The sequence below is a fragment of the Balaenoptera physalus genome (genome assembly GCF_965194825.1).
Source record: "Balaenoptera physalus genome assembly, chromosome: 10".
Lineage (NCBI taxonomy): Eukaryota > Metazoa > Chordata > Mammalia > Artiodactyla > Balaenopteridae > Balaenoptera > Balaenoptera physalus.
Genome location: NC_138889.1, coordinates 106,653,994 through 106,681,691, shown reverse-complemented (window position 1 = coordinate 106,681,691; position 27,698 = coordinate 106,653,994). Strand labels below are relative to the sequence as shown.

Genomic DNA, 27,698 nt, shown 5'->3' with positions numbered 1-27,698 from the left:
GGCGCTCGCGAGATTTGAAATTGGCCAATGGGAAGCGGGGGAGGGGAATACGTGGCGCGGAGCGCGTGGGCGGGGCTCCTCCTTCACCCCTTCCCAACTCCCCGCGGCCCCGCGGGGCTGCGGTGCGCGCGCCCGAACGCGCGGCTCAGCCTTATAAAGAGAGCACGGCGAGGCGCGCGCTCCACGGCACAGAGGGTGCTCCGTGGGCCGTGCCGTGCGCCTGCGCAGTGCGGGCCACTCCCCGCCCCCTGCCCCGCCGCTCCTCAGCCTGCAGGCCCGGCCCAGCTTCGGCTCCGCGCCCTCGCCCGGCTCTCAGCCGCCGCTCTGCCCTGCAGCAGCCAGCCCGGCCTCCGGCAGCATGTTCAGCTGGGTCAGCAAGGATGCCCGCCGCAAGAAGGAGCCGGAGCTCTTCCAGACGGTGGCCGAGGGGTTGCGGCAACTATACGCGCAGAAGCTGCTGCCCCTGGAGGAGCACTACCGCTTCCACGAGTTCCACTCGCCCGCGCTGGAGGACGCTGACTTCGACAACAAGCCTATGGTGCTCCTCGTGGGCCAGTACAGCACGGGCAAGACCACCTTCATCCGGCACCTGATCGAGCAGGACTTCCCCGGGATGCGCATCGGGCCCGAGCCCACCACCGACTCCTTCATCGCGGTCATGCATGGCCCCACCGAGGGCGTGGTGCCGGGCAACGCGCTCGTCGTCGACCCGCGGCGCCCTTTCCGCAAGCTCAACGCCTTCGGCAACGCCTTCCTCAACAGGTACCCACCCCTTGACCCGGGGGGCAAAGGGGGTGGCCGGGGTCCCGACCGTCCTGTGACCGCCGCCCCCGCTGTTCTTTGTCTCCGAGGCCCCCGCGAGACCCTTAGCGACCACTCCCTGGGACTGGGTCCCCTGCCGCTTCCCATAGAAAACCCTTACGAGGGGGTCTGCGAGTGGGCGTCGCCGGCTCCCCCGGCTCTGTCACCTCCTCCCCCCCCCAGAATTTTCCAGGTTATCGGTTTAACTCCCAACCCCCCTGGCAGATCCCAGACTTACTACCCTCAGTCTTGGTCTCCACCACCTTCCCCCAGACTGGATGCACCTAATTCATTCAAACCCATCCCTTCACCCCTCCCTTCACGGGTCTGTTTCTTAAGTGTCACGGAAAACTACGGTGAAACTTTTAGCCATTCCCTTTGCTGGTGTGCTGTGCTGTGCCTCCCCAGGGACCGGTGGGAGAGGATCTGCTGTGGCCTGCTGAGTTTGGGGCGGCCTGCAGAAGCAGCAGACAGGGCGAGGACCAGCACTTCTCCCAGGGGCAGTTCTGAAGGTCCTGTGCTGCTTTAGGGGTTTCAGGGGTAAGGGTCTGTGCTGCCAGGCGGTGGGCCCTGGAGCCCTGGAATGAGATTCCGGCTGCTTAGACTCACTAGGATGTTCCCTAACCTACTTGGGCCTCAGTTTCCCCAGTTAAATGGGTAAAACCCTGATAAGGGTAATTCTCCGAGGTTCTAACCTTCACGATGCTATGAATGAAATGCATTGGCCTCCTCTCTCAGGAGTGCTACAGCCAAGTTCACTTTTCTCTAAAGGAACTCCAAGGTCCTACCCAATGGGGATTCTAAAATCCCTCCCCCCACCCCCAGGGGACATACCAAAGGACTTCACAAATTTGTCATTTCTGCCAAACCCCATTCAAGGAGTGACTCCACATGCCTTTCAAAGTCTCGTCTGGGGAAGAGCCTAGGAAAGAATCCTTGACTCTTGCCTTCCAGAAGGTCTCCGCCCTGTATGATCGCATTCCTTTCCAGACACTGTCCAGTCGCACAGGGTAGACCAGCTTGCCCTCGATCCAGGCCAGTGGCCAGGCCTACCTCTGTGCGCAGAGCTGACCTTTAACGGAGAAGACAGGCAGTCTTCTGTTGTCTTTTTGCCTCTCTCAGGCATTTAAACCTGTCTTCCTGTTTCACGGCTGATGGTGTTTGTGAGTCAGGGCCAGAGTAAAGCCCTTTGGGTGAGACTCCTGAAGAGGCACGGCCCTCCTAGCCAGGAGCCCGCCTCAGGGGATACTGGGGTTTGAGAATTGTTGTGCCTGTAGGTAGGCGATTGGCTGGCTGTCAGCTGGTGGGGGCCATACGGTCCAGTGGAAAGTCTGGCTGCTGTGCTGGGAATTCCAAGCATTATTAGGTCTGCTTTCCTGGAGAAATTTGGGAAGCTTGAAGGAAGGAGCTACATCTCCTTCTGCTGTCCTTCAGTGTCCACTTTTGATTGTGAGAGGTGACCTTTTTTGTAAGGAGAAATGGGCGTATGACCTGTTTTCTGAATTTGGAGACCTAATGTTTCAGAGCTTGGAGGGATCTCAGACATCAGCTAGGTAACCCCTACCTCGTACAGGAAACCGCGGCTCCGAGAGCCGAGTTCACGAGCCTTCACGAGCCGGTTAATGCAGTGCCAACTGTCTGCCTTTGTGCAGCCAATTACCACCTCCTGCTTCTTCTCCCTGAAAAAAAGAGCAGTTCAGGAGTGCCGGGAAGAGAGGCAACCTGATGATACCAGTGCCGCAGGATCCGAGAGCCACACTTTTATTTCCTTCTGCCACCACTTCATCTCCAGAGGGTCCCAGAACACTAGTAATGAATGGCCCTGCCGGAAGGGGCCTCATCAGCCAAGGGTTGGGGTGTGGGTTTGCACTGGAGCTGAGGCCCCCAGCTGTGTCAGCCTGTGTAGTACACCAGCGCTGCCCAGCCAGCCAGGGCACACAAAGGGGGCTTTTCAGTGGCTGACACAGCCTCTCCCTCACTCTTAAAGAGACTCACTGAATCATGGACTGGACTTTCCGGCCTCTTCCCCCTAAGTGGCTGCTCTAAGGCTAAAATCAGAGAGAGCAGGAGGCAAGGCGCAGCCACGGTATCCTGAGAGTATCCTGCGCAAACTCATTGCGTAGCTGGTAACTTGTAGCTCAAGATGAAATCTGTGCGTCCTTGTTGGTGAGGAAACAGGATTGGATGCATCTGTACTGCCTGCTCCCTCTCGTATTTTCGGCCTCACTCCCCGGGCTTTGCAGAGCGCCCGATCCGCAGAGATGTTAACTTACAAGGCCCTTCACAAGGCATTTTTATGTATATTGCTTCTCAGAGCCAACTCGACTGGAAGTCGTCTTGTTTTGGTTTTCTCTCCGCCGACTCCTTCCCCAGCAGGAGCCCCAGGTCGTGCAGTTCTTTACAGCACGTGTGCTCTGCTGCTGGCACGGTGAGGATGAGGTCCAAGGTTCCTTCATCCTGCAGGTCAGCTGCTTCTGCTCTGTTGTGCTTGCAGGCAGTACCTCTCACCCTGGCCAGCTGCCCCCGCCTCTGGGCCGTGGGTCACTTGTGGGGTGGGACCAAAAGGGGAAGCTAATCGTGGCAGATCCCTAGACAATGGGCCAGTATTTTCTCTGCTCACAATACCTTTTCCAGAGAAGTTTTTAAAGAAGCCTTTTCTGTGTCCAGTCAAGAATCTCTGCTGTCGGTTGGGACAGCCCTTGCTGTTCTGGGCTGTTCTAAGCTCCGTGGGAACTCAGGCACACCCAGCTGAGCCGTGGTCCGTGAGTTGCCAGCCTCTCTGTTCTTCCTCATTCTGCCTTGACGTTGAGAGAATGGTGTCTGTACTTCCCTGCCCCACCATGCACCAGCCTGCGTGGTCCCCTGGCTGTCAGCGGCTGCCCACTGCAGTCCCTTCACCCGAGCAGCTGGGTTGAAGGGAGGGCTGGCCCCAGCAGCAGTAGGACAGGACCATCTCTTGCAGCGTGGAAATTTAGCCAAGTGGTTGAAAATTTTAATATGGAATTCCAAGGTCTCAGTTGTCACCCTTCTCTATTCCTTCCGGAACTGAATGGTGACCCTAGGCTTGTGCAGTTTTCACTAACACGTCAGCAACTTGAAAGCTGAATTCTCGAACTCTGGGAGAAAAGCTAAGTGAGGGAAGTGCTGATGTGGGTAAGTTGGAGTCTGCTGGTTGGATTCCCGGTTAAGACAATATGTGCAATTTGCTGGCCACCCCTGGAAACTTTTTTTTTTTTTGGCCTCGTGGCTTGCGGGATCTTAGTTCCCCGACCAGAGATGGAACCTGTGCCCCCTGCAGTGGAAGTGCAGAATCCTAACCACTGGACCGCAGGGAATTCCCACCCCTGGAAACTTAAGACAATAGAAAACCTCCTTTCCGTTCCTTTCTTCTGGAAAGGAAGCCAGAGGCGGAGACGAAGGAGTACAGAAATCACTGCTGTCCCATCTAGAGCAGCGATACCTGAGTCTTGACATCTCTCTTCTGGGCTCTTGCTCTCGTGCAGGTTCATGTGCGCCCAGCTGCCCAACCCGGTCTTGGACAGCATAAGCATCATCGACACTCCCGGGATCCTGTCTGGAGAGAAGCAGCGCATCAGCAGAGGTAAACAGGCTCTGACACAGCCCAGGGCACCTGGTATAGTCAGACGACTTCCATCTGACGTCTGTGACATGGACCAAATGCTGCCCAAGTCTCTCCCAGCCCAAGTGAGAACCCATTTTACATCAGCCTTGTATCTGCATGGTACGCCGAGCCCAGTGGGGGCCGGAGCTTGCTTTTTCCTTGGTTCCCTTTGCTGAGGTTACAAGAGCTGTCAGGGTGAGACAACAGCCAGTTTCACGTGGTTTTCAAGCTTCCCAGCCCCTGGGGCCTTCTGGAAAGGAAGACAGGATCCTGGCTGGCTGTGAGGTCCCAGGAGATTGCTCCGTGCCTGGGCTCCAGGTACCTCAGCCAGCATTGCTGTTCTGAATGAGCCCCTGGCTCCCCTGGGGCTCATTCACCTTAGTTTGTGTTTAAAAGCTTTGCCTCCCAGAGCTGTATAAATTCCTAGTGGGTCCAGCAGGACTGTGAGAGAACAGTTTGACTTGAAAGAGCCAGCCAAAAGGAGAAGCTAGCAGGAATTTGTTAAACATGTTGGGCCTTGGAAATGTGTTTAAATTTGCTTAAATGTTGGTCATCAGTAGCCTCCCTGGGTGCCGCGCGTGGCATAAGGTTTTCATGCGGAGTATTAGTGCACCAGGCCCATTCTAGTTGTGTAAACTCCTGTCTTGAGTGTGCCAAGCTTTTCTAAAGATCTGGTTCAGGATGCACCTGAACTGGGTTATATTTCTGCCGCTGCCCCTTTTTGTACAAGGGAGGGGAGCCTCACGCCTGAATGCTCTCTGGGAGGAGCATGGGGGCCGGCTAAGAGTGGAGCCTGCAGCTGCAAATGTAAAAATGAAACAAGATCAGACTCAGAGGGGGTTGAGGACAAGTGGCCAGATTTGTTTATCATTAACTTGCAAATCTCTCCTGTACCCGCTTTCCCTCCGGGCCGCCCAGCATTAGTGAGCTTTGCAGTTGAAGCCAGCAGCCTGAGATTTGGGAGGCAGTGTGTCTCTGCTGAGGCTGTGAGGGGGTGGGGGCCCCATTTTCAGTGCTGAGAAGCCCTGCTTCTCTTTTTTTCCCTGCTCATGGGCCCCTGCCAGTACGGGATTGCATCAGAGCATACTGAAACTGCTCTCTGTCCCTCAATCTGGTTTAAACTTTTATGTTCTCCACCCCGATGATAATGACACTTCTAGGGGAGGCAAGGGCCAGTTTTTTCTTTCTTTTTTTTTTTTATTTTTTTATTTTTTTTTTTTTAATCATTTTTTTTTTTTTAAAGACTTTTTTTTTTTTTTAAAGGAATTCCTTTATTTTTATTATTTATTTATTTATTTATTTATTTTTGGCTGTGTTGGGTCTTCGTTTCTGTGCGAGGGCTTTCTCTAGTTGCGGCAAGCGGGTGCCACTCTTCATCGCGGTGCGCGGGCCTCTCACTATCGCGGCCTCTCTTGTTGCGGAGCACAAGCTCCAGATGCGCAGGCTCAGTAGTTGTGGCTCACGGGCCCAGTTGCTCCTTGGCATGTGGGATCTTCCCAGACCAGGGCTCGAACCCGTGTCCCCTGCATTAGCAGGCAGATTCTCAACCACTGCGCCACCAGGGAAGCCCGAGTTTTTTCTTTCTTACTGCTGTTATTGTTCTAACCTGGTTTTAAGAAAATGCCTGATAAACAAGGCTTTTGCCCTGTCATTTGCCAGAGCAAGGCTAGAAAATCTGAACAAGTTACTCTTTTTTTTTAATAAATTTGTTTATTTTATTTATTTATTTTTGGATGCATTGGGTCTTCATTGCTGCGCGCAGGCTTTCTCTAGTTGCGGCAAGTGGGGGCTACTCTTCATTGCAGTGCGCAGGCTTCTCATTGCGGTGGCTCCTCTTGTGGTGGAGCGTGGGCTCTAGGCACATGGGCTTCAGTAGTTGTGGCGCGTGGGCTCAGTAGTTGTGGCGCACGGGCTTAGTTGCTCCACGGCATGTGGGATCTTCCCGGACCAGGGATCGAACCCATGTCCCCTGCATTGGCAGGCGGATTCTTAACCATTGCGCCACAAGTGAGGTCCCTGAATTAGTTACTCTTAAAGAGAAAGACCCACAAAAGGGAATTTATTCTCCATCTACCTCCAGGACTGAGCTATCCTGGAGGGACTTTCTTTGAGGCTCTGTAGAGTTATGTCTTTAATGACCTGGTGGAATATGCTGGGGAGGAGTTCTCCCAGCTGGGAGCTATCAGATCAGATAGGTCAGTTGATGTGAACGCATCTTTGGATAAGGGACAATAATAGCTCAGAAAAAGAGGCTTATTCTCCCCCAAATACCATACTCTTTATAACCTTCAGAGCTGGCAGTTAAGGTGTTTGAAGGAGGTCTTCCCTGGTGGCGCAGTGGTTAAGAATCCGCCTGCCAATGCAGGGGACACGGGTTCGAGCCCTGGTCTGGGAAGATCCCACAAGCCGCGAGCATCTAAGCCCGTGCGCCACGACTAGTGAGCCTGCGCTCTAGAGCCCGCGAGCCACAACTGCAGAGCCCGTGGTCCGCAACTACTGAAACCCATGCGCCTATAGCCCATGCTCCACACAAGAGAAGACACTGCAATGAGAAGCCCACACACCGCAATGAGAAGCCCATGCACCGCAACAAAGAGTAGCCCCCGCTTGCCGCAACTAGAGAAAGCCCGCGCACAGCAACGAAGACCCAACGCGGCCAAAAATAAATTTAAGAAATAAATAAATAAAGGTATTTGAGGGAAAGCCTTAGGGTTCTTATGGCCCCTGTTGAACTCAGAAACAGCAGTTTTCCACCAGTGCTGTGAAGTTCCCCTGCTGGGCTATCTTTGACACTTCAGCCTGGGGCCTTAGTCTCAGCAGACTGAGGAGTTGGGAGTGTCTAACACTGTCTTGCTGCAAAGAGTATCCTGGCCCTGCCTGCTGGGGTGTTTCCCTCCCTTGCCTCCCCTTCCCTCTGCTTCCTTACCGCATTAGTAGAAAGGCAGACAGTGGTGTCCAAACTTGCTCTCTGTGGGACACAGGCACCAGAGCAGTGCCTCAGTGTGCTCTCCAGTCAGGCGCAGGGTGCATCTCACTGGTGGGGACCAGACAGTCCTGGCCCGCAAGTTACCCATGTAGATGGCAGATACTTGGGGGAGGAAGCCAGCAGGAGACTGCCTGTATTCCCCCCAACCCCGCTTCCTTACAGTGTGGCCCCTCTGGGTCCCTGGGCAGCCAGGGACCCTCCCCCACCCATCATGGGCAGGAAGGAGGAGGTTGGCTTAAAGACAAGTGCATCACTCTCATTGGAGGAGGGCTTTCCTCCTGTGAAATAGAGATCTTTCCCTCCATAACCCTAGAGGTCTTGGTTTAAAGTATTCTACTAACAGTTACCAAGTTGGGATTTACCGTGGGATGTGTTTGGAGTCAGCGTTTTACCAGTGGAGAAGAAAGACCATCGGGCGGTACCTCTTATACGTGGTGGGTGTGACCTCTGGGGTGGTGTTCTCCAGGTGGACGCAGAAGGGGTAGGTTTCTCCTTCTTGAAGACCCCATTCATCTGTCATTGCAAAGGTCCCATGTCACCTGGCAGAGGAAGTCAGAGTAGGACAGTGTGTTCCAGGCTCCCTGGCGGCCACCTCTCTGCTCCCTTTGCTGACGGTGTGGAAAATAGGTGTTTCCCTCTCAAAAAGATTGGGCCAACAGAAAATGTGTGTCCCGGGCAAGCGGCATGCATTTCCGTGGTCTGTCAACCTCATTCCCTGGAAGCAGAGCATCCTTCTGGAGGCTGCGTAGACGTTAGTGTTGCTAATTACATTTACTTCCAGTTCCCACCCTCTCTGCCTAGCCCCTCCTGACTTTTTCCCCTTTCCCCATGGTGCCTAACGTGTGCAGGAAATACTGTGTGGAAAGATAAGGTAAGGCCTGAGCAGGCCCAAAGCAGTCGGGATACACCCAAGGCTCTGCAAGAGACCCCTGAGAATTGCTCCAGGGAAGAGTAGGAGCCTCTTGGGGGTCTTGGGCTGCGCCTCCCTGTTGTGCTAATCTCCTGAGTGCCTTTAAAGATAAAGTTCTCTTGTGTCAGCAGAGAAAGGTGACCTGCGGGGACAGTGTTCATTCTTGGGTGCTGCCCGTATGACTGATAAAGGGCATTCCAGAGGGCATCTGGGGCCCGGCGGAGCTGGTGCCTTGGGCTCCCAGTCTGCTGGCCGTGGGCACAGTCGTGGCAGGACCTGGGAGGGAGCAGGTCTTCCCATGCGGGTCCTCTGTGGGCAGCGGCCGGAGGCGCTTTGGTGGAAGCCTCAGCCCGGGGGTCAGGGGCCTGGCCAGGGCACCCCCGCCATTGTCACTGCGAGGCTGTGAGCTGAGCTGTAACTTTCGGGCCTCGTTTTCCCCCGTGGGAGTCGAGTCAGCAAGGTCGAGTTGTTTCAGCTTGGATTAGGAGATGGAGCCCGGCCAGCCTCATGCCTGGCTCTCTGCTGGCCTCTGCCATGGGAACCAGCCCCACTCGCTTATCGCAGCAGCTGCATCTGTGAGGAAGCTGCTGCTCTTCAGATGAGGAAGCGGAGGCTTAGCAAAGTTAAGTAGCCCAAGAGGACATACGCTAGCACGAGTTGGCGCTGGGATTCGAACCCAGCAGAGTCCGTGCTCACGCCGCGGTGTGCTGAAGACCGGTGCTCGGGGCTGAGGAGCTCTGAGAGCTTGGCTCGGACGAGCCCTTAGCCCTGCTAGGCCGGTGCTGTGCTGGGCTCAGCCCTCCCAGAGTTCCCAGGGGCCACACTGCTTCTCTCCCCGCCCGAGATCGGACTCCCAGTCCAGAAATGGGCCTGAGGTTCAGGGCTTTGAACAGCAGTGCTGAGACCTGCTTTTTTTCTCCCTATTCTCTGCCTCCAGCTGGAAATTCCCACCCTTGCCCCCCCAACCATCCAGGGACAGGCCTTAGGAGCCCTGGCTATGGCTGGCCAGTCCCCTGGGTTCTTACTTGTCCCCCGGGTTCTCATTTGTCCCCCCTGCTGACTATCCCTGGATCCCAGGCTCCATCCAAGCTCAGGAGCCATCTGGCTCAACAGTCGGGTAGGGGCTCCCTGGCCCAAACCTGGAGCCCTCTGACCCACGGTGTCCCTTCCTGCTGACCACCTCCTGAGATGCCCCAGCCCTAAAAGCCCTCCATGCCAGCGTTTCACGAGGGTTTTCTGCACCCCAGAGAATGGCTCCATGAGGCTGCCCCAAAAGCCTTGTGCAAGGCCGAGCACAAAGCTGAGCCCTGCGTCCCTCCTGGGTTCCCAGCACCCTCAGCACAGATGATGACAGAGGTTCGAGTCCCAGATCAATACTTAGGAGCTGGGGGCCCTAGGGAGTTGCTGCACCCCTGAGAGCCACATCAGTAGAACAGGAATAGCAGTACCAGCTTCTTGGTTCTTGTCGATGATTGCACGAATTTACGTGTGTTAAGCTCCTACCCTAGTGCCCGCTGCCCAGTTCAGTGTCCAACAAATGTCAGCTGAATAAAAGTACACTGAAAAACCAGCGATTCTCAGACTTTGATGAGGAAGAGCTTTCTCTGAATAACAGCCCGAGGAGGCTGGGAGAGGGGGAAGCATTGACTCAGCAGGAGTTTCCCTTCAGACTCCAGGACCTCCTCTGGTGGGGGCCCAGCCTCCGCACAGCTACCCTCCTCAGGGCCTTCCTCTCGTCGCCTCCCCACCAGCCCATCCAGCCCCCCCACTGCCCCTGTCCAGCTTTTGGCCGCTCTGCCCGCGGGGGAGTGGACCAGCCCCTGCTGGCGCCCCACCTGTTCCCCGACAGCTGCCTGAGCGCCTGCAAATGCTCGGTTTATATTTGGGGTACAAGGCATTCTTCACGCGTTCGAAGCAGTCGTTGCCTACACACCCATCGGAATCTGAGCTTCTTGGGCCCAAATACAAATCCTGTGAGTAAAGGACCGCAAACATTTACGAAGCTCTTACAGTGGGCCAGGCGCTCACTCGCTCACACAGTGGAAACCTGCTGTCTTCACGTTGCAGTTGAAGAAACAGAGGCTCGGAGAGTAGAAGGTTCAGGCCTGATTCCAGAGTCCTTCTGCCCTTCCCCCTGGTCTCCCCTGCCGCTGCCCCCCTAACCCGTCCTTTGTTGCTGATTTCTAGGCCAGATTTATTGAGATCTGTGTTATATACGGTAAAATTCACCCAATGCACCAGTCGTGTAACCACCACGACGACCAAGATACAGAGTTTCCATCACCCCAGAAAGTCCCCTGCACCCCTTTGTAGTCCCTCATCAGGCAACCACTGATCTTTGCCCCTAAAGTTGTGCCTTTCCAGAATGTCAGAAATGGAATCATACAGTGTGAAGCCTTTTGTGTCTGTCTTGCACTTAGCATGTGCTTTTGAGGTTCCTCATTTCTTTGAGAGTCTGCAGTTCATTCCTTTTTGTAGCTGTTGTACCCCGTGATACGGCTGTACCGTAACTTGTCATCCATCCTCCTATTGAGGGGCATCTGGGTTTCCAGTTTGGGGCGGTTTTGAATAAAGCTGCTATAAACCTTCATGTAGAGTACAAATTTTAATTTCTGTTTGTTTTTTTTTTTTTTTTGGCCGCGCCTCGTGGCATGTGGGATCTTAGTTCCCTGACCAAGGCTTGAACCCGCCCCGCCGCATTGGAAGCGTGGAGTCTTAACCACTGGACCGCCAGGAAAGTCCCAATTTCTCAGTTTCTCTCGGGTAAACGCCTAGACGTGGGAGGCCCCTTCCTCCCAACCTCTGTGCCTCTGGAAGGGTCCTTCCCTTAAGAACTTTAGCTTCAGGAAGGTCAGAACAAGTCCTCATGGTGTAGATTCTTAACTCTTTAATCTCTCTCGTGCTCCTGCACCCCTTCCCGGCCCCGGCACGGGTTAAGCGTGGTGATGGGAGCCATGGCAAGAAACGTGGAGGCCCACGTAGCTTGAATGGCAGGAAACAAAAGTCGATTGGAGACAAACCCTCTATTGTTTGCATTCTAGAAACTTCTGGAGTGTCTGAAGCAGCGTTTCCCCCAGCTACTGCAGCTGCCTGTGTTGGGAGGGTGCTGGGCTAGGGTGAGGACACGTCACAACTGCTCCCTCTTCACCTCGGTGTCGGAGGGTGGGAGGCAGGCCCGGTGAGGAGGGCAGCCAGCCCTGCAGAGGCAGGACCCCTGGAGCACCCGGGCCCTGCAGGAGGCTTGGTGGGGACAGAGCCAAGGTGAGAGAGGCAGGCTTGGGCCTCCTGTCTACACAGCCCGTGTAAAATACGCATAACGTAAGATTTACCATTTTAACCATTTTTAAGTGCACAGTTCAGTGGCATTAAGTACATTCTCATTGTTGTACAAACATCACCACCATCACCTCCAGAACTTTTTTTCTCTTCTCAAACCGAAACTCTGTTCCCATGAAACTACAACTCCTTTCCCCCTCCCCAGCCCCTGGCCCCCACCGTTCTACTTTCTGTCTCTGGATTTGACTCTAGGCACCTCATACCAGTGGAATCATACCCTGTGACTGGCTTATTTCATCATTTCATAATGTCTTCAAGGTCCCAGAACTTTCCGAGCCAGAGCTTGTCTCTTATCAGTGCTGGCTTTTACTCACATCGCAGGGTCAGCCCTTTCTTTCCAGTTCGCCCCCTCCGGCTGTGTTGTCTGTGTCCTTTGTGGGTGTCAGCACCTCACGACTGTCCTCCTGAGGCGGATGAAGCTGCAGCGTTGTGTTCGCACCTGGCGCGTGGGCCGTGGTGTCCTCCTCACCGGGCGCTCGTGCCTTCCTGCTTCTGCCGAGGAGTTGCCGTGCATTAGGTGATGTCTGATGCCTGGTCCTGCCGCCAAGGCCGACCTCTAGGTTGTCCCAGAGCCTGAAGGCCCAGTGCCTGGGGCAGTGCTGGGGGCAGGGTGCTCCTCTCTGGATGTGTCCCTGGTCCCTGCACTTGTCACCTGCCGCCGAGCCCCAGGCTGATGGTGGCCGCTGGGCTGCCTGGCCAGTGCGGGGACTCGGTCAGTGCTCTCGGCACTGCAGACGTGGGTCAGTCCAGCCCTTGTTGCCTGTGGAGACACGCGGGCTGAGTGAGGGGTTGGCGGGCTGTGGGGTGTCAGGTGGGCCTGGGGAGACTGCGGCCATGTGGTAGGACATGGTCCTCCACCTGTGATGACATCGCACAAGCCTGAGCCTTGTGACCCTCTGCATGACCTGTGGGCGTGCTTGGCCAGCCACCGGCTCTCTCTCACCAAAAGTGTGAGCACTTTCCATATAAACAGGAAATTTCATTCACCTACAAAAAAATGGGCTTAGCTCTGTTGGCTCCCAACTTGAGGTGCTGGCAAGTAACTGGGTCTGCAGGCGGGGCCGTGCGGGGCGCTCGCTCTGGCTGGGGGCTCGTGGACCTGGTGCCTCATTCATAGGCTTCTCTCTCCCCTCCTCCCCCTCCTCCTCCTCTCCCCTCCTCCCCCTCCTCCTCCTCTCCCCCCTCCTCCTCCTCTCCCCCCCTCCCCCTCCTCCTCCTCTCCCCTCCTCCCCCTCCTCCTCCCCCTCCTCCTCCTCTCCCCCCATCATCTGCCCCCCCTCCCGCTGCCACTGGGGGATGGGAGGAATGAGGCCACACTGGGTGGAGTCCGGGGGTGACCTCGGCTCCCTGCATGCCGTCCTCACTCCCTGGCCAAAGCTAACGTGGCCTCGAGCCCAGCCCATCAGGGCCCCCCTGTTCCCAGTCCCTCGGTTTCGGCATTGCCGCCTCCCCAGCTGTGTGAATCTGTGGTCGTTTGAACTTGCGGCGGTCTGAGGACAAACAGTCTGACGAGGGGAGAAGTTGAGCCTCATTGTTGCTGAGAGAGCAGCGGTTCAGTCCTGAGTCATCGTTTTTTCAGCGCCGACCTGCCGTTCCCAGAGCCGGCCATAAAAGGCGGTGGCGGCGAGGCCGGGCTGGCCCCGCTCCCTGCCCGTGTCCCTCGGCCTGCTCCTTGTGTCCGGGGACGTAGGGACCTTGTACTTTGGAACCAGCAGCCTGGTGGTGGCTGGTGGCGGGCGTAGGAGTAACCTGGCCCTTGCTCCTGGCCTTCCCACGTCCTCTGAGCGTGGGGAATCTGGTAGCCCGGCCCTTTCCTTTGTCTGCATGGGCCTCTGGAAGACTGATGGCTCCCCTGCCCAGGCTCAAGTTCAGGTTCACAGGGGCTTTGCTGCCACCAACTCCACTGCTATGCTGTTAAGAAGCAAGGGACTTCCCTGGTGGCGCAGTGGTTAAGAATCCGCCTGTCAATGCAGGGGACATGGGTTCGAGCCCTGGTCCGGGAAGATCCCACATGCCGCGGAGCAACTAGGTCCATGTGCCACAACTACTGAACCTGCGCTCTAGAGCCCGCGAGCCACAACTGCTGAGCCCGTGTGCCACAACTCTTGAAGCCCACGCACTTAGAGCCCGTGCTCTGCAACAAGACAAGGCAAAGCAAGGAAGAGTAGCCCCCACTCGCCACAACTAGAGAAAGCCCACACGCAGCAATGAAGACCCAGTGCAGCCAAAAATAAATATTTTTTAAAAAGCAGGCTGTTTCCCCCTGTGCTGCAGTGGGAACAGGTTGCCCTGGCAAGGCCGCAAGCTAGATCCACAGAAGCTATGCATTTGGGATTTTCTTTGAGGTTCGGTGTCTTGCCATGAGGACAACACTGGCCTCCAGCCTCAGAGCCAGGCTGATCATTTGTCACCTTAGTTTCTGATCAGTGATCCAGCCCCAGCCCCTCAGCCCTCGTTCTAGGGGGCCCTGCCTCTTCCCGTCCTGGGCCTGCCCGACCCACGGGTGTCGCTCTGGTGCTGGGGCCTGTGCTGGGAACGCAACACGTCACCTCATTTAATCCTCCCTGTGATCTTAGGAGGAGGAATTGTTATTTGACTTTTACAGATGAAGAAGTGTTAACTCAGAAGTTAAGAACTTGGGGTCACAGAGTCAGTGGCTGGAGCCGGGAGTTAAATCCAGGGCTTTCTTACTAAAAACCTGTGTTGTTTCTGAGTGCTTGGGTGCGGGGAGAGGCCGCCAAGGCTGCGGCTTCAGGTGCGCAGACAGCTCTGGAGCCCACTTGAACCTGGGGACGGGGCGGCTGGAGTGTTTGTCTAACCAGGCACAGCTTCACCCCAGGCACGCCCCGCACGGCTCTCTCTATCTTAAAGTACCCCCAGCCCCCAGGGGGTGTTCCGGCCGGAGTGGAGGTGGCCTCGTGCGCTGCCTGTGGACTCCCATTCAGCCCCGGAGGCTTGGCGGGACAGCTCAGCCCACGCCTTACAAGAGGGGCGGTGAGGGCTGCCCTCCCCGTGGCACCGTGAGTCACTCTGGGCCTTTTGTTGACACTTGGTCCTTTTCTTTGGTCTGCCCTCTACCTGCTGCTTTCCTGTTTCCTGCCATCTAGAGAAGGCATGTCTAAATCCCAGCCTGGTGGCCGTGGGGGGTTGGTTTTGGCCTGTTTCTGGGCAGCGTCCCAGGCTCTTCTCTATAGGAGTGCCTTCTCTGGCTTCTCGGGGGCGTGACTGTGCTCTGGGAAGGACACAGCGGTTCCTAAGAGGGCCAGCCTGCATTGGGGGTGGCCTGTGGCCTGCCGGTGAGGAACAAGGGGACTTGCCCGGAGTCACCCAGAGAGATGGCGGCTCGGGGGCTGGGACCCAAGCTTCCCAAAGACTCTTGGGCCGTTGTTTCCACATGGTCTACTATTCCTTAGTAGTCTCAAAAGATAAGAAACAGAATTTTCGCTTCCTCTGGGGACAGTGCAAGAAGTGGAAACTTTTTTTTTTTTTTTTTAATTCATTTTATTTATTTATTTTTGGCTGCATTGGGTCTTTGTTGCTGCGCGTGGGCTTTCTCTAGTTGCAGCAAGCGGGGACTACTCTTCGTTGCGGTGCGCAGGCTTCTCATTGCGGTGGCTTCTCTTGTTGCGGAGCACGGGCTCTAGGCACGCGGGCTTCAGTAGTTGTGGCTCACGGGCTCAGTAGTTGTGGCGCACGGACTTAGTTGCTCCGCGGCATGTGGGATCTTCCTGGACCAGGGCTCGAACCTGTGTCCCCTGCATTGGCAGGCGGATTCTTAACCACTGCACCACCAGGGAAGTCCAAAGTGGAAACATTTTGAGGTGGCATAATTGTAAAATAGGCTACAAATTAAACCGCTATTGCAGAGACCCACAAATCCATGGGCTTTTAAATCAGGTGTCTGATAGTTTGTGTGAAATACAACAGTCCAAGGCCATCCTGAACCCAGGGTGGTTATTCCAGCTCCTGCCCTCACACCTGCATTCCAGTCCTTGGGAAGGGAGAAGAGGACAAAGGGCTGGTGCACCTTTTCTTTGCTTCTTCATTTCTGCTGCAGAGAGGCTGGGAAATGCAGTGTTAAGCTGAGGGGGCCGTGAATCGAGCTAAAACTAGACAGTTCTGTCAGCAGTCCTGCTGCAGACGGCACGGTTCACCAACGGCCTTAATTGTTGGCAGGAAACAGCACAGAATAGAGTTGGGAGCTGGAGCTTAGTCCAGTCGCTTCATTTTAGAGAAGCGTTTAAGACCTAGAAAGGGGAGGTGGTTTGCAGTACTTAATAGGCCTGTAGAGCAGGGGTCAGCAAACGTTTTCTCTAAGGGTCAGAGTGTTAAATTTTCGGCTTTGGGGGCCTCATGGTCTCTGCCACAACTGAGCTCTGCTCTTGTAGCTCAGAAGCAGCCAGAGAGTACAGATGAGCAGGTTGTGTTCCAGTAAAGCTTTATTTATGAAAACAGGTAGTGAGCCAGATCTGGCCCCCGAGCTGTAGCTTGCAGGGAACGAATGAGAGTCCTGCAGAACAGGGAGCCCAGCACATAGCACCGGACAAGCAGCAGCTGTAGGTCTTACTGCTGTAATTGTCGCTGCTGTGCAGGGGCACCCAGCCAACAGCCCCCAAATCTGTTCTTGCCACCCGGCGTTGAGCTGTGCTGCTGGGGTCTCCTCCTCACTCTTGCCATAGTTCGACCCACTTTAGAGCTTGGACTTTGTGACTTCCCTTGCCTTATTTATTTGTTAAGTGCCTCTTCGTGCCAGGTGCTGCATGGGTGCGGGTGTTACCATGGTGGGTACGGAAGTAGGGGAGGCCTGATGAACCTGCCCTCAGGGCACTGTGCTGTCCACATAAGTACATTCTGGAAATTTAAATGACCCCAGGCTGAGAAGTACCAGGCCAAGTCAGGGACGAGAGCCATCAGACCACCTGGCCCCTGGCGCCCCTGACTCACCCTTCTCTTCCCGCAGGTTACGACTTCGCGGCCGTCCTCGAGTGGTTCGCCGAGCGGGTGGACCGCATCATCCTGCTCTTTGACGCCCACAAGCTAGACATCTCCGACGAGTTCTCGGAAGTCATCAAGGCGCTCAAGAACCATGAGGACAAGATCCGCGTGGTGCTGAACAAGGCCGACCAGATCGAGACCCAGCAGCTGATGCGGGTCTACGGGGCCCTCATGTGGTCCCTGGGGAAGATCATCAACACCCCCGAGGTGGTCAGGGTGTACATCGGCTCCTTCTGGTCCCACCCGCTCCTCATCCCCGACAACCGCAAGCTCTTCGAGGCCGAGGAGCAGGACCTCTTCAAAGACATCCAGTCTCTGCCCCGAAACGCCGCCCTCAGGAAGCTCAATGACCTGATCAAGCGGGCGCGGCTGGCCAAGGTAAACCCAGGGTGGGGACGCAGCCCCAGGGGCCTCTGGGATGGCCACTCGAGGCACCGGGATAGGATGCCCAAGACCCTGCCCTGCAGACCCGTGGCCGCCCTGTGCCATGCCTTGTCTGAACCTGTCCTCTTGTGCCCCCGTGGGAGCAGCCTTTTCCTGAGATTCCTTTTAACACATATAAACATCAAATAAGAAGGTACCACTGTGCCGGGGGCAGCCTGGGGGGTGGAGAGTGGGTGAGGACGCTGCTCGAGGGCTCATCAGTTTCCCCCCAGGTCTGCTGAGCACTGGGGTGCACGCAGCATGTGCTGGGTGCTGGGGACGCAGTGGGGACTGACAGGTCCCCACCCTCCTAGCACTTGTCAGCCGTACAGGGGAAAGCAGAACACATAAAGGAAAAGAAAGTACGATTTATTTGTATTGTCGGGGTCGGCCCGGGATGAGCTGACCTGGGAGGGCGGGCTAGACTGGGGGGCCTCGGGCGGGAGACGATGCTTAGGCCGAGACAGGAGGTAGTTAGTGGAGAGACGGGGCGCAAACCCGCGGGCCCAGGGAGAGCGCCGATGGCCTCTGCCCCAGAGGCCTTGTAAACCATCCCTACTCTTCCATGGAAGCACAAGGCCTGCTGGCACCTGTGGACAGCATCTGAATTGCTCAAGAGTTTGGAGTCTCAGTGCCTGGCCGAGCACTTGAGCGGGACCCCGGGGTGGCTGGGGCTGGGGAAGGAAGGGTAATGCCGCCAGTGGGCCCTTCACACACTGAGGAGCAGAGCACGTCCCCTTAGGACACGATTTTGAATAGTACCGCATTGTGAGGCTCCCTTCTGTGTAGCCCAGAGGCTCTGGGACTCTGCCGTGGGCCAGACACAGTGGCCCAGGGCACCCTACACTGTCTTGAGGTCTGGAGTCAGGTAGCTTTGGGTGCTCCCTGGCCTGAATAATGAGAAGCGACCCTGCATCCTTTACCCCCGGCTGTGTCTCCTCTCTGGTTACCCAGAGTGCTCCGGGACCAGCAGATTGGAACTTGCTAGAAGCATAGGTTCTGAGGCCCCACCTCTGCCCTACTGAACCATAATCTGCATTTGGACACAGTCCCCTGGTGACCTGTATGCAAAGTAAAGATGCCCGCACCCTGCTCTGGAGGGTACAGGGCTGCACGTTTCTGTAGATGTCTCACTTCTGGAAGCTTCCTGATGAGTGGAACTGGTTCTGAGAAAGGAGCCCATGAGAAAATCCACATACCTGGCTCCTGGCCTCGAAGGGCCAAGCAGTGTCCTGAGCTGAAGGGGAAGAGGCGGTGAATGGAGGAGAGACCTGGCCTCCTGTTTTCCAGTCCAGCCTCTGCTCAGTCTCAGGGAGGGGCAGCTCCCCTCCTTCCCCGTCCAGCCCCTCTCCTGGCAGGGCTTCCAGTGCTCTCGCTCAGCCTCCTTCCAGGACAGAACAAAGGGCAGACTTCAGGCCCTGCCTGCTCATTTACAGAGATGGTGTGTAATCGCGTGGCCCTCGGGCACATTGAGTCACCCTGCCTGGAAAGCCCCAGCCTCTCCAATCTTGTCCTGCACCTGCTGTTTTGAGACTGTTTCCTTTTCCTGGCCTGAGTCGCTCTCTCTGCTGGCCTGTGATGGGCAGAGCTGTGACTGTGACTCTGTGACCAGCCTGCTTCCCTGGGGCAGTTCTCAGCCAGGTCTCAGCCCCCGGCAGACAAGGTCAGGCCAGTGGAGAGGTTTTTTTGGGGTGGAGCTGGCAGTCTGGGAGAAGGGGGCGTGAGGCTGGCTGGCTGCAGCCCTCCTCGGCAGGACGTTGCTTGGCAAGGCAGAGGGATTTGAGGGCTGTGCCTTTGCAAGGTTGCCAGAGTTACTGGCCCGCTGTGGGGAAGGGAAGGATGTGCCACCCTTCATTGGCAGATGTCTACCCAAGGTACTGCGTAAACCCTGAAACATCTGGGGAAAGCCTTGTGGGATTTTCCTAATCCTTAGTCATCCCCGAGGCTGTCAGGATGATAAAGTGGGGCATAACTCAGGCTGTGTTGGAGCGCATGGCACCAGCATCCACAGACTTGTGTAAGCAGGATGGCACGGCTCTGCTTGGCTTGGTAGGAATGTGCTCGGTGTCTCTGATGTGCAGAGGGGTCACCGGGGAGGGGTGTGCGTGCCGAGAAATGGAAGGAGCACGGGCTTTGGGCTGCGGCTGTGGTTAGCTGTCCCGGGTTACGGTCCAGCTTTCCAGGGCAGCACAGGTGCAGGCCACGCTCCCAACAAGGTGTCCAGGAAGCACCTGACACCCACCACTTCTCTGTCTTCACAGGTCCACGCCTACATCATCAGCTCTCTCAAGAAGGAGATGCCCAACGTCTTCGGTAAAGAGAGCAAAAAGAAAGAGCTGGTGAGCAACCTGGGCGAAATCTACCAGAAGATCGAGCGGGAGCATCAGATCTCCCCCGGTGACTTCCCCAGCCTCCGCAAGATGCAGGTACGGCCGCCCCTGGGATGGGAATGAGGACGGCTCGCGGCACTGGGGCAGTGCTTCTGGAGGGAACCCCAGCTCCATGGGGCGGGGCCTCCCAAAGTGGAAGCGGCCCGATTAATCACCAGCGCCCCACCCGATGGGAGAAGTTGACCCAGGCCGTGACACCTCACGGGGGAATGTGGTGACTCACCCTGAGGGGGAGGGGGAGGGCGGGGCTGTGCCAGGCACCCCAGCCTCCTCCCAGTTAATCCTCGCTACAGTCCTGCACGGAGGGGGCTGTTTTTACCTCCGACTTAGAGAAGGGGGAGCCAAGATGGGAAGTGGTTGGGGCCGTGACGCGGAGCCACATCTTTCTGCTCGGGAACTCTTGCTGCACCTTCGGTGCCAGAGCCCGGGAGGGGCCGACCCAACCCTGTCCTTCCTCCACTCCCACCACAGGAGCTCCTGCAGACCCAGGACTTCAGCAAGTTCCAGGCCCTGAAGCCCAAGCTGCTGGACACGGTGGACGACATGCTGGCCAACGACATCGCCCGGCTGATGGTGATCGTGCGCCAGGAGGAGTCCCTGATGCCTGCCCAGGCCGTGAAGGGCGGTGCTTTCGACGGCACCATGAACGGGCCCTTTGGGCACGGCTACGGCGAGGGGGCCGGCGAGGGCATCGACGACGTCGAGTGGGTGGTGGGCAAGGACAAGCCCACCTACGACGAGATCTTCTACACACTGTCGCCCGTCAATGGCAAGATCACGGGCGCCAACGCCAAGAAGGAGATGGTGAAGTCCAAGCTGCCCAACACGGTGCTGGGGAAGATCTGGAAGCTGGCCGACGTGGATCGGGACGGGCTGCTGGACGACGAGGAGTTCGCCCTGGCCAACCACCTCATCAAAGTCAAGCTGGAGGGCCACGAGCTGCCCGCCGACCTGCCCCCACACCTGATCCCGCCCTCCAAGCGGAGGCACGAGTGAGCGACACCTACTCCCACCGGCCGGCCAGGCAGAGGCTGCAGGGGAGGGGAGGGTCAGCAGTTCCCAAGACCATAAAGACTGAGCAATATTTCCTCAGCTCGCAAAGGAAAACCACCATCTTTATCTTAAGGCTGCTCCTGGGGAGGCAGGGGTGATACTCGTAGGTGAACGATGGAATTTTGTGCATAAGAACCATGGATATTTTTAATATATAACGTTAGAGGCAGCGTTCTTTCTTGCCTCCTCCTCCTCCGTCCAGCAGCCCCACGCACGCACAGCCTCTGTCCTCCCCGTCCTCACCTCCTGCCGGGGAAGTCGCCTGGCTCGCCCCTCCTGCAGCTGCGGCCCGCGTGTAGACAGGGACGCTGGTCCCGTCTGTTTCAGGCTGAGTCGCTCGGCCAGTGGCTTCCTTCTCCACCCGGCCTTGCCCCCTCCCTCTGCTCCCAGATTCAGTTGGTTCTTCTTGTGCCTTCCTCCTTCCGTTCGCAGCGGCCCCCTGTCCACAGGCCCTGCCTTCGCTCTCGTGTCCCCTGGCTCGGCAGTCACAGAAGCCAGGCCCAGCTGCCTGTTTGCGGGGAGTCCGGGGGACGGGTGGGTGTGAGAGAACATCTTCCAGAGAAATACATAAGCTAGTTTTTGTTCTGTAAAGTGACCCCTTTCATACTTGACTGAATTTTCCAGTAAGTTCCCAACCACTTGTTCAGAAGCTGTGATTTTTGTCTCCTTCCCCACGCTCCAGCCAGGGGACAGCTCCACTCAGGAGCCATGAGATGTGGGGTGCGTGCAGAGCACACCCTGCCAGAGACCCCAGGGGCGGTGTTTCCTGCTTCACCCTCTCACTTTCCTAGGACATTCTGGTACACCTCTCTGTCCCACCATTGGTGGGCAGCGGGTCCTCACGAACCTGGTGTGGCTTGGTGCTCCAGCCCGGGCCTGGTGGCCGGACAGAGAGACCAGGGACAGCCCAGCCCCTTCCCTCTCCCACCTGACTTCCTCCCGTTGAGCAAAGGAGGGCGGCGCTCCACGTGGATGTCCTTAGTATAGTGGCCCCCAGGCTGAGCAGCTCGAAACCCGAGCCAGCCAGCGGCCAGCGGAGGCCGCCTCACTCTGCTTTGCCTCGGCTGGGCTGTCGGGGGCCTGGACATCCCTGCCGGCCAGTGGTCAGCCACCAGGGCCTGGAGCCGTCATCACAGAGCCACTGTGGCGGGGGGGGGGGGCGGGGGGGGAGGGCGGGAGCAGGCTTCCCACCAGGCACGCCCTCGGGGGTCTCAGGGACTCCTCCACTCTGACCTCTGACCCCGGCCCACCCTCCTAGTGCTGCTCTCTAGGCCTCTGCTGGGTCTGAGTCTCCAGGAACTGGCCATGTTCCCTGCAGCCTCGGCCCACCATCCCACACTGTGTCCTCATTGGGAATTCACTGTTTACGGTGCAGTGGCTTAACCACGCTTGCCTGTGGGAAGGAAAAGCAAACTGAAGACCGGACTTTTTTTTCTTGCATTAAAAAAAGTTTAACTGTGCTGAAGCTGGCTTCTGGTGCTGAGATGTCTCTTCCCGGGACCTGCTCCCCACGGTGCCTGCGGGGGCGCTGGCAGAGCATTCGGGGGGCCAAGATATCAGCGGAGACAGATTGGCAAGCCTGGCAGGGTGAGGCCTGCAAGGGGGCTGACGACCCCCACTCCTTGTCCTAGATGGGGGCTGAGCAGGAATGGTTTATTTGGGGGAAGGATGGGGTGAGGAAGTTGGGAGAGCCTCTGATGACTAGGGACTAGGCTGTGCCCCCCAGGGGTCGGGGGAGCAGGCGCCCCCCCCCCGTGATCTTCACAGCATCTCCTTCAACCTGGGCTCCGCCCTATCTGTGGACGGACAGGTGGGCGCCCATGGGGCTCAGGGCACTGGGAGGGGTCAGGCAGACAGGGTATATATCCTGGGCTCCATGCTGGCCCCAGGGTCGTTTAGAGAAGCCAATACTTTGAAGGCGGACCAAGCAGGTAACACCAACAAAACTACAAAGGGTGGGGCCGGCCGATGTGGCAGATAGGGGACTGTTCGTACCCACAGAGGGGAGGGTGACAAATCGGGAGCCGACGCCGTGGAAGGGTGCAGATTTGAGGTGCAGTCGCGGGGGAGACTGCTCCAGGCACACTTGTGGCAAAAGGCAGGACGTGAACAGGTGCCTGCGGGTTTTAAGGGCCAGGCTGAGTGCTCTAACCCAGGTGGTGGGCGTCCGGTCTGATGGCCGCAGAGGCTCCCCACCCTCCCGGCACCACTCACATGGTTCACCCTGATCCTCGTGACCCAGGAGGTCAGCGTTCTCTCCATGTCACAGCCAAGAACCTAAGACTCAGGAGAGCTTGAAGAGCGAGTGTAGCGGGAGGAGATTCAAACCTGGGTCAGCTCAACCCCAGATGGGGCGCTCCGCTGTGTTTCTAATAGAAAATACCCTTTCAAAGGAAAAACAAAGCTGATGGCTCACTTCGTCCCCCAAAGTCTGCAGCTGTAGACTCAGGTTTGAGAAACGCACCTTGAAGCTTAAATGCCGTCACTCCAGCCCGGGGCCCTGAAAGCTTGGGGCAGCCCCTCTATTTCCAGGGTCACCCGAGACAGGGAGATGCTTGTTGAAGCTGTTAGAACACAAAGAGAACACAGGACCGTGCTTCCGGTCCCCCCACCCCCGCACGTCCCAGCGTGGGGTGGCAGGGGGCGGTGAACCGCCTAAGGCTGCCCGTGACTGCTGGTCTGATGCTGGAAGAGGGGCCGAGGGCAGGCATCTGCCCCGCCCCGTGCAGCCCTGGAGCTCGTGGCCTGGTTGGGGTTTTACAGTCTGAGGGGGAGTCCTCTCCCGGCCGTAAGAGGGTTCAGGAGGGCCAGTGGGGTGCACTAAGGTGTGACCACCCTCCCGGGGACCAGCCCGCACCCCTTGCCTCCTCCCCAGCTCCCAACTGGCCAGGGCCCTGGGTGAAAGGCCCCCTCTTCAGAGGCTGGTCTGGGGTCAGGACAGGGCTCCACACGGCTGCCAGCGCTCCTGGCATCAGAGACCTTTGGGGCAGTCTGCCCACCCCTCTGGCCCTTGGGCGCCACCAAGTCTGTGAGCCCCAGGGCCCTCAGATCCCAGGGCCCAGGAGACACGGGGCGGGAGGGGGGCACCCGCTGCCTCCGGGCCCCGCACAGCAGCTCTGTTTTACACCTGGAGGTTCCAGGTGAGAGCAATAAACATTTCTTCTGCTCTTTGATAAACAAAGGGTTAATCGTGACTCCCACCCAGTGCCCTCTTATTATCTCATGTGGGCTGGTCAGAGGACTTGCCCAAGGTCACCAGGCTGTGGCAAGGTTAGGAAGCCCACCCATCAGTCCTGCCCCTCAGCATTCAAAGCAGCACCTCAGGGCAGACAGGCAGGAGTTCGAATCCCAGCTCTGCCACTTGCTGGGGCTCAGCCGTCCTCTCCTCTCCCTTCAGGTGTCCGATGCAGACAGTGACCCCTGCTTCCCAGAGGAAGGGTCCATGGATGCCCGACTTGAGTGGCCACCTTTCCTGAGCACCTCAGGGAGGCCGATCAGGGTGGGGGTGAGGGTCGGTGCAGGGAGCCCAGCTCCCCACCCAACTCCCAGAACAAAGCAGGCGGGACCCACCCTTCCCTAAAGCAACTTGCAGACTTGGTGGCGCCCAAGGGCCAGAGGGGTGGTGGCCGAGGGGGCTTGGGCCTGGCTTCCTGTGCTCCCAGAGGGATTGATAATTATAAAACCACATGGGGCTGCAGCCGCTGTGGCCGTGGAGCCTGGGAGCCCCTATGGCGTGTTGGAGCAGCACAGAGAAGGTTTTTGGAAGAAAAGCCAGGATGATGAAATCACCATATGTCCACCCATTTGGAGTGTGGACCTTTCAAAGGACACATCCTTGGTGTGCTGGGGTGAGCGGGGAGTGGGCGTGGGGGGCTGCCAAGGACTAGCGTGGGGAGTGGGGACCCTCAACCCTACCGTCTGCATCAGCCCCTTCCCGCAAGCCACCCCAGCAGACACACTTTTTTTTTGCCTCTCTTCGCGGCTTGTGGGATCTTCATTCTCTGACCAGGGATTGAACCCGTGCCCTCGGCAGTGAAAGTGCAGAGTGCTAACCACTGGACCGCCAGGGAATACACACATTTCAGTCAAACCTGGAGGCCTGAGCAGCAGCGCAACTCTACATGAGCTCCCGACCCGCCAACCACGTGCTCCTCCTAGAGAGACAAGGTCCAGCCACTACTGCAGGCCGCTCCCTGTACCATTTGCCGCCCACTCCTGAGCTGGGGCAGTTCTCTATTGCGTACAGAGACAGAGACCCAGAGAGACAGAAGTCACTCAACAGTAGGCAGGGCTGTAGGATCCCACAGCCGCTTCTCCTTGTTCTCTGGCTCCTGGGCCAGGAGTGGGGCGCTGCACTTCCAGTGTGGCCAAGGTCAGGGGCGGCCTGCCATTCTAGTTAGCCCTGCGGGACTATATGCTGAGAGCAGCTTCGGGAGGCAGGGCTGGGAGAGGCTCATCCTCAGCCACCCGGGCTGAACCTTGACCTTTGGGAAAGGGGAGCCACAGACCAGGGTCTGGAGGCCTAAGATGTGGGTGCGGATGTGACAGACCCTGGAGCCTGCCTTGTGTCTGGGCCCCTCCCAGACCCACAGGCATATGCTATGGGGGTCAGAAAACCTGGGTTCCCTGCTTTCCCCTGGGCTCTCACCTTCCTCCTCTTTGGGGTCCCCCCTCATCTGAACCGTCCTTCCCTTCTGCCAGGCCTGGGTCATTAAACTGACAGTTCCCTTTTCTCACCATCTAAGACCCTCCTCCGAAGCCTACATACATCAAGTCCACCACAGTCTGGCCTTCCCCTGTCCCCTGTCCCCAGAGTCCAGATGCCACACGCTGCCCTTCTGCTGCCAGGCACTGGCCTAGGCCTGGAACCTGGGTAAGGAGCTTGAGGCCGGCACTACCCACCACCCACCTCCCACCTCCCCATCCTCAAGGTATTAATCTGTTAATAAGGGAGGGAAATAATAACTTCCTCCTTCTGGCAGGGCCCTTGTGAAGATAACAGATCTGCATTCACTTTGAAATGCTAAGAGGCACGTAGGAATGCAAGTCTGCTGCCCTCAGGGCTGGGTGAGAGCTAGTGCCAGCACCTCAATGCCAAAGGGGCTCAGGGGGAGAGAGGTTATGGAGGAGGTGACCCTCCAGGAAGCAGTGACCAGTGACCAGAGGAGTGTGAATAAGGACGCGGTGGGAAGATGGTGGAGGTCTCCTGCTCAGACTCACTCATCCCTGGAGCACCCACCGGCTGGTCCAGGGCCCCACACACAGGATCAGAGAACAGATCTGCTCAGCAAAGCAGGCCCAGGTGCCGGAGCTGTTTCTGACAGCGGGGGAGGACTGGCTGCTTGTCGAGGCTGGAACAGAATGAGTCTTGAGGGGCATTCTGGCCTTACAACTGCAAAGCAATGGGTAGGGAGTCTGACCCGACCCCCTTTTATAGACAAGGAAACTGAGGCTTGGAACAAGGATGTGACAAAAAACGAATACAGGACCAAATAGAATCATGTACCAGATGGGCATGGAGTGCCGAGGGCCAGTCCCAGCTCCGCCCCATGAAGACCCCAGCAGGACACAGTTTTTGCTGTCTGGGGCTCCGTTTTCCCTCTGCTGTACTATGTGGGGACAGAGTCTGAAAGGCCAGGGGATGATGGACTTGTTTGAGAACTTGGCATTCAGAGAGGCTAAAGGTCACACAGGGAGTGAGCTGGGACCCAGAGGCCTCACCAGTTGGCCCTTGACTGCTGATCCTGGGTGACATGGTAGGGTGGAGGCGGGGGATCAGGGTGTCCAAGAGGGGCAGAGGAGGAATGGCCCATCTTCCACCCTGGACCCTCTCCCTACCTTTTGCTCCCCAGGGAATGGAACTTGGTCCTGTCCTGAGCACCTGGCCCTCCTCTGGTCTCTGGCGCCCTCCTGTGGCTGCGGAGGGTGGGAACCCTTCCTGTGGGCCCTTTCCCTGCCCCGCCCCCTTAAGGAGGGCCTAGAACGCTTCAGGTGAGAGCCGGGAGGGCTCAACACACCATCCCGACCCTTGTCCCTCACCCCCTGCCAGGAGACACAGAGGCAATGACAGCGTCCTCAGATTTGGGTTTGAATCCTGGCTCCCCTCCCGCCACCTGACTGACTTGGGTGAGACAGCCCATTGCACAGACCTTGGGTGCTGCCACAGCGCAGGTCTCTGAGGAGATCAAATGGGAGACCCTGGGGGAAGCCCCCAGTGTGCTGCTAGGGATGCTCAGTTCAGCTCCTCAGAACTTCATAGAGCGCCTCCCCCCTCAACACTGGCAAATTAACCCTGTACAGACTCAAGAAGGTCCCCATCTGAGGCAGGAGGCAAATCTCCAAAGAGATTTTTTAATGGAAGAATTTGTTGTCTGAAGCCACTAAAATGCCCCACCCTTTGGTCCCTCCTCTTGGACAGCCCCACAGCCCCATGGCGTCCGGTCCAGCCCAGCTGAAGGCAGCTGGACAGAAGTCAGAAATATCACTGGACAGAGTCAGTCCCTCCCCTCTCCCACCTCCTCCAGCCCAGCCTCGACCTCTCCTTGGCCCTCACGTTCCAGGCGGGCCTCCCAGGCTTAAAAAGCCTGTGGTGACATTACCAGCCCCGCCCCACTCCAGGGTCTAGCTGCGAGACTTCCTCACCCTCAGCCCCTCAATTCACCTTCGTCCTTCCCAAGCCTCAGTGTGTCCATCTGCCAAATGGGTGTAACCATCCCTGCCTCACCTACCGGTCTCCCAGGTCGGCTGTAACGATGCAAACAACATTAAATCAGAAACTAGCCAGTTTTTTGGAGGGGGGTGCCGAGAGGCCGGCATCCCGGGGAGGGAGCGGACTACAACTCCCATCCGGCTCCGGGGCCGCGGGAGTCCCCAGCCCCTCTCCCCGCGCTGAGGGAGAGGCTGCCCCTGCTCCAGGGGGGCGAGGGAAGCTGCAGTGCCCTGCGCATCCCCCACCTAGGATAGGGGCAGGCGAGGGCCATGGTGGGCCTGGGCCTGGGGCCGCGAGAGGATAAGTGCGGCCGTCCGGGCCGCGATGGGACACCCCTCCCCCTCCCCCACCCTAACCCTCTCCCCCTCCCCACCCCACCCCGCCTTCCTTGCTCCGCCCCGCCCAGGAGTTACTCTTCGGGGCCCGCCCCCCCACTTCCTGGCCGGGAGTTGGGCCCGCCCCCGCGCGCCTCC

General features: G+C 57.6%; 1 protein-coding gene and 1 long non-coding RNA gene across 2 annotated transcripts in view; one reads left to right on the top strand and one right to left on the bottom strand.

The window, feature by feature from the left end:
- The window catches only part of LOC309668086, a 217,791-nt gene that overhangs the window by 5,841 nt on the left and 184,252 nt on the right, over positions 1-27,698 (bottom strand). The gene's annotated exons all lie outside the window — the stretch shown is intronic.
- EHD1 (EH domain containing 1) lies at positions 87-21,981 on the top strand. Its single transcript, XM_082477375.1, has 5 exons — positions 87-762; positions 4,305-4,402; positions 16,616-17,028; positions 19,335-19,499; positions 19,935-21,981. The coding sequence occupies exons 1-5, from the start codon at positions 359-361 to the stop codon at positions 20,457-20,459; spliced, it is 1,605 nt and encodes a 534-aa protein (XP_082333501.1). The 5' UTR covers positions 87-358; the 3' UTR covers positions 20,460-21,981.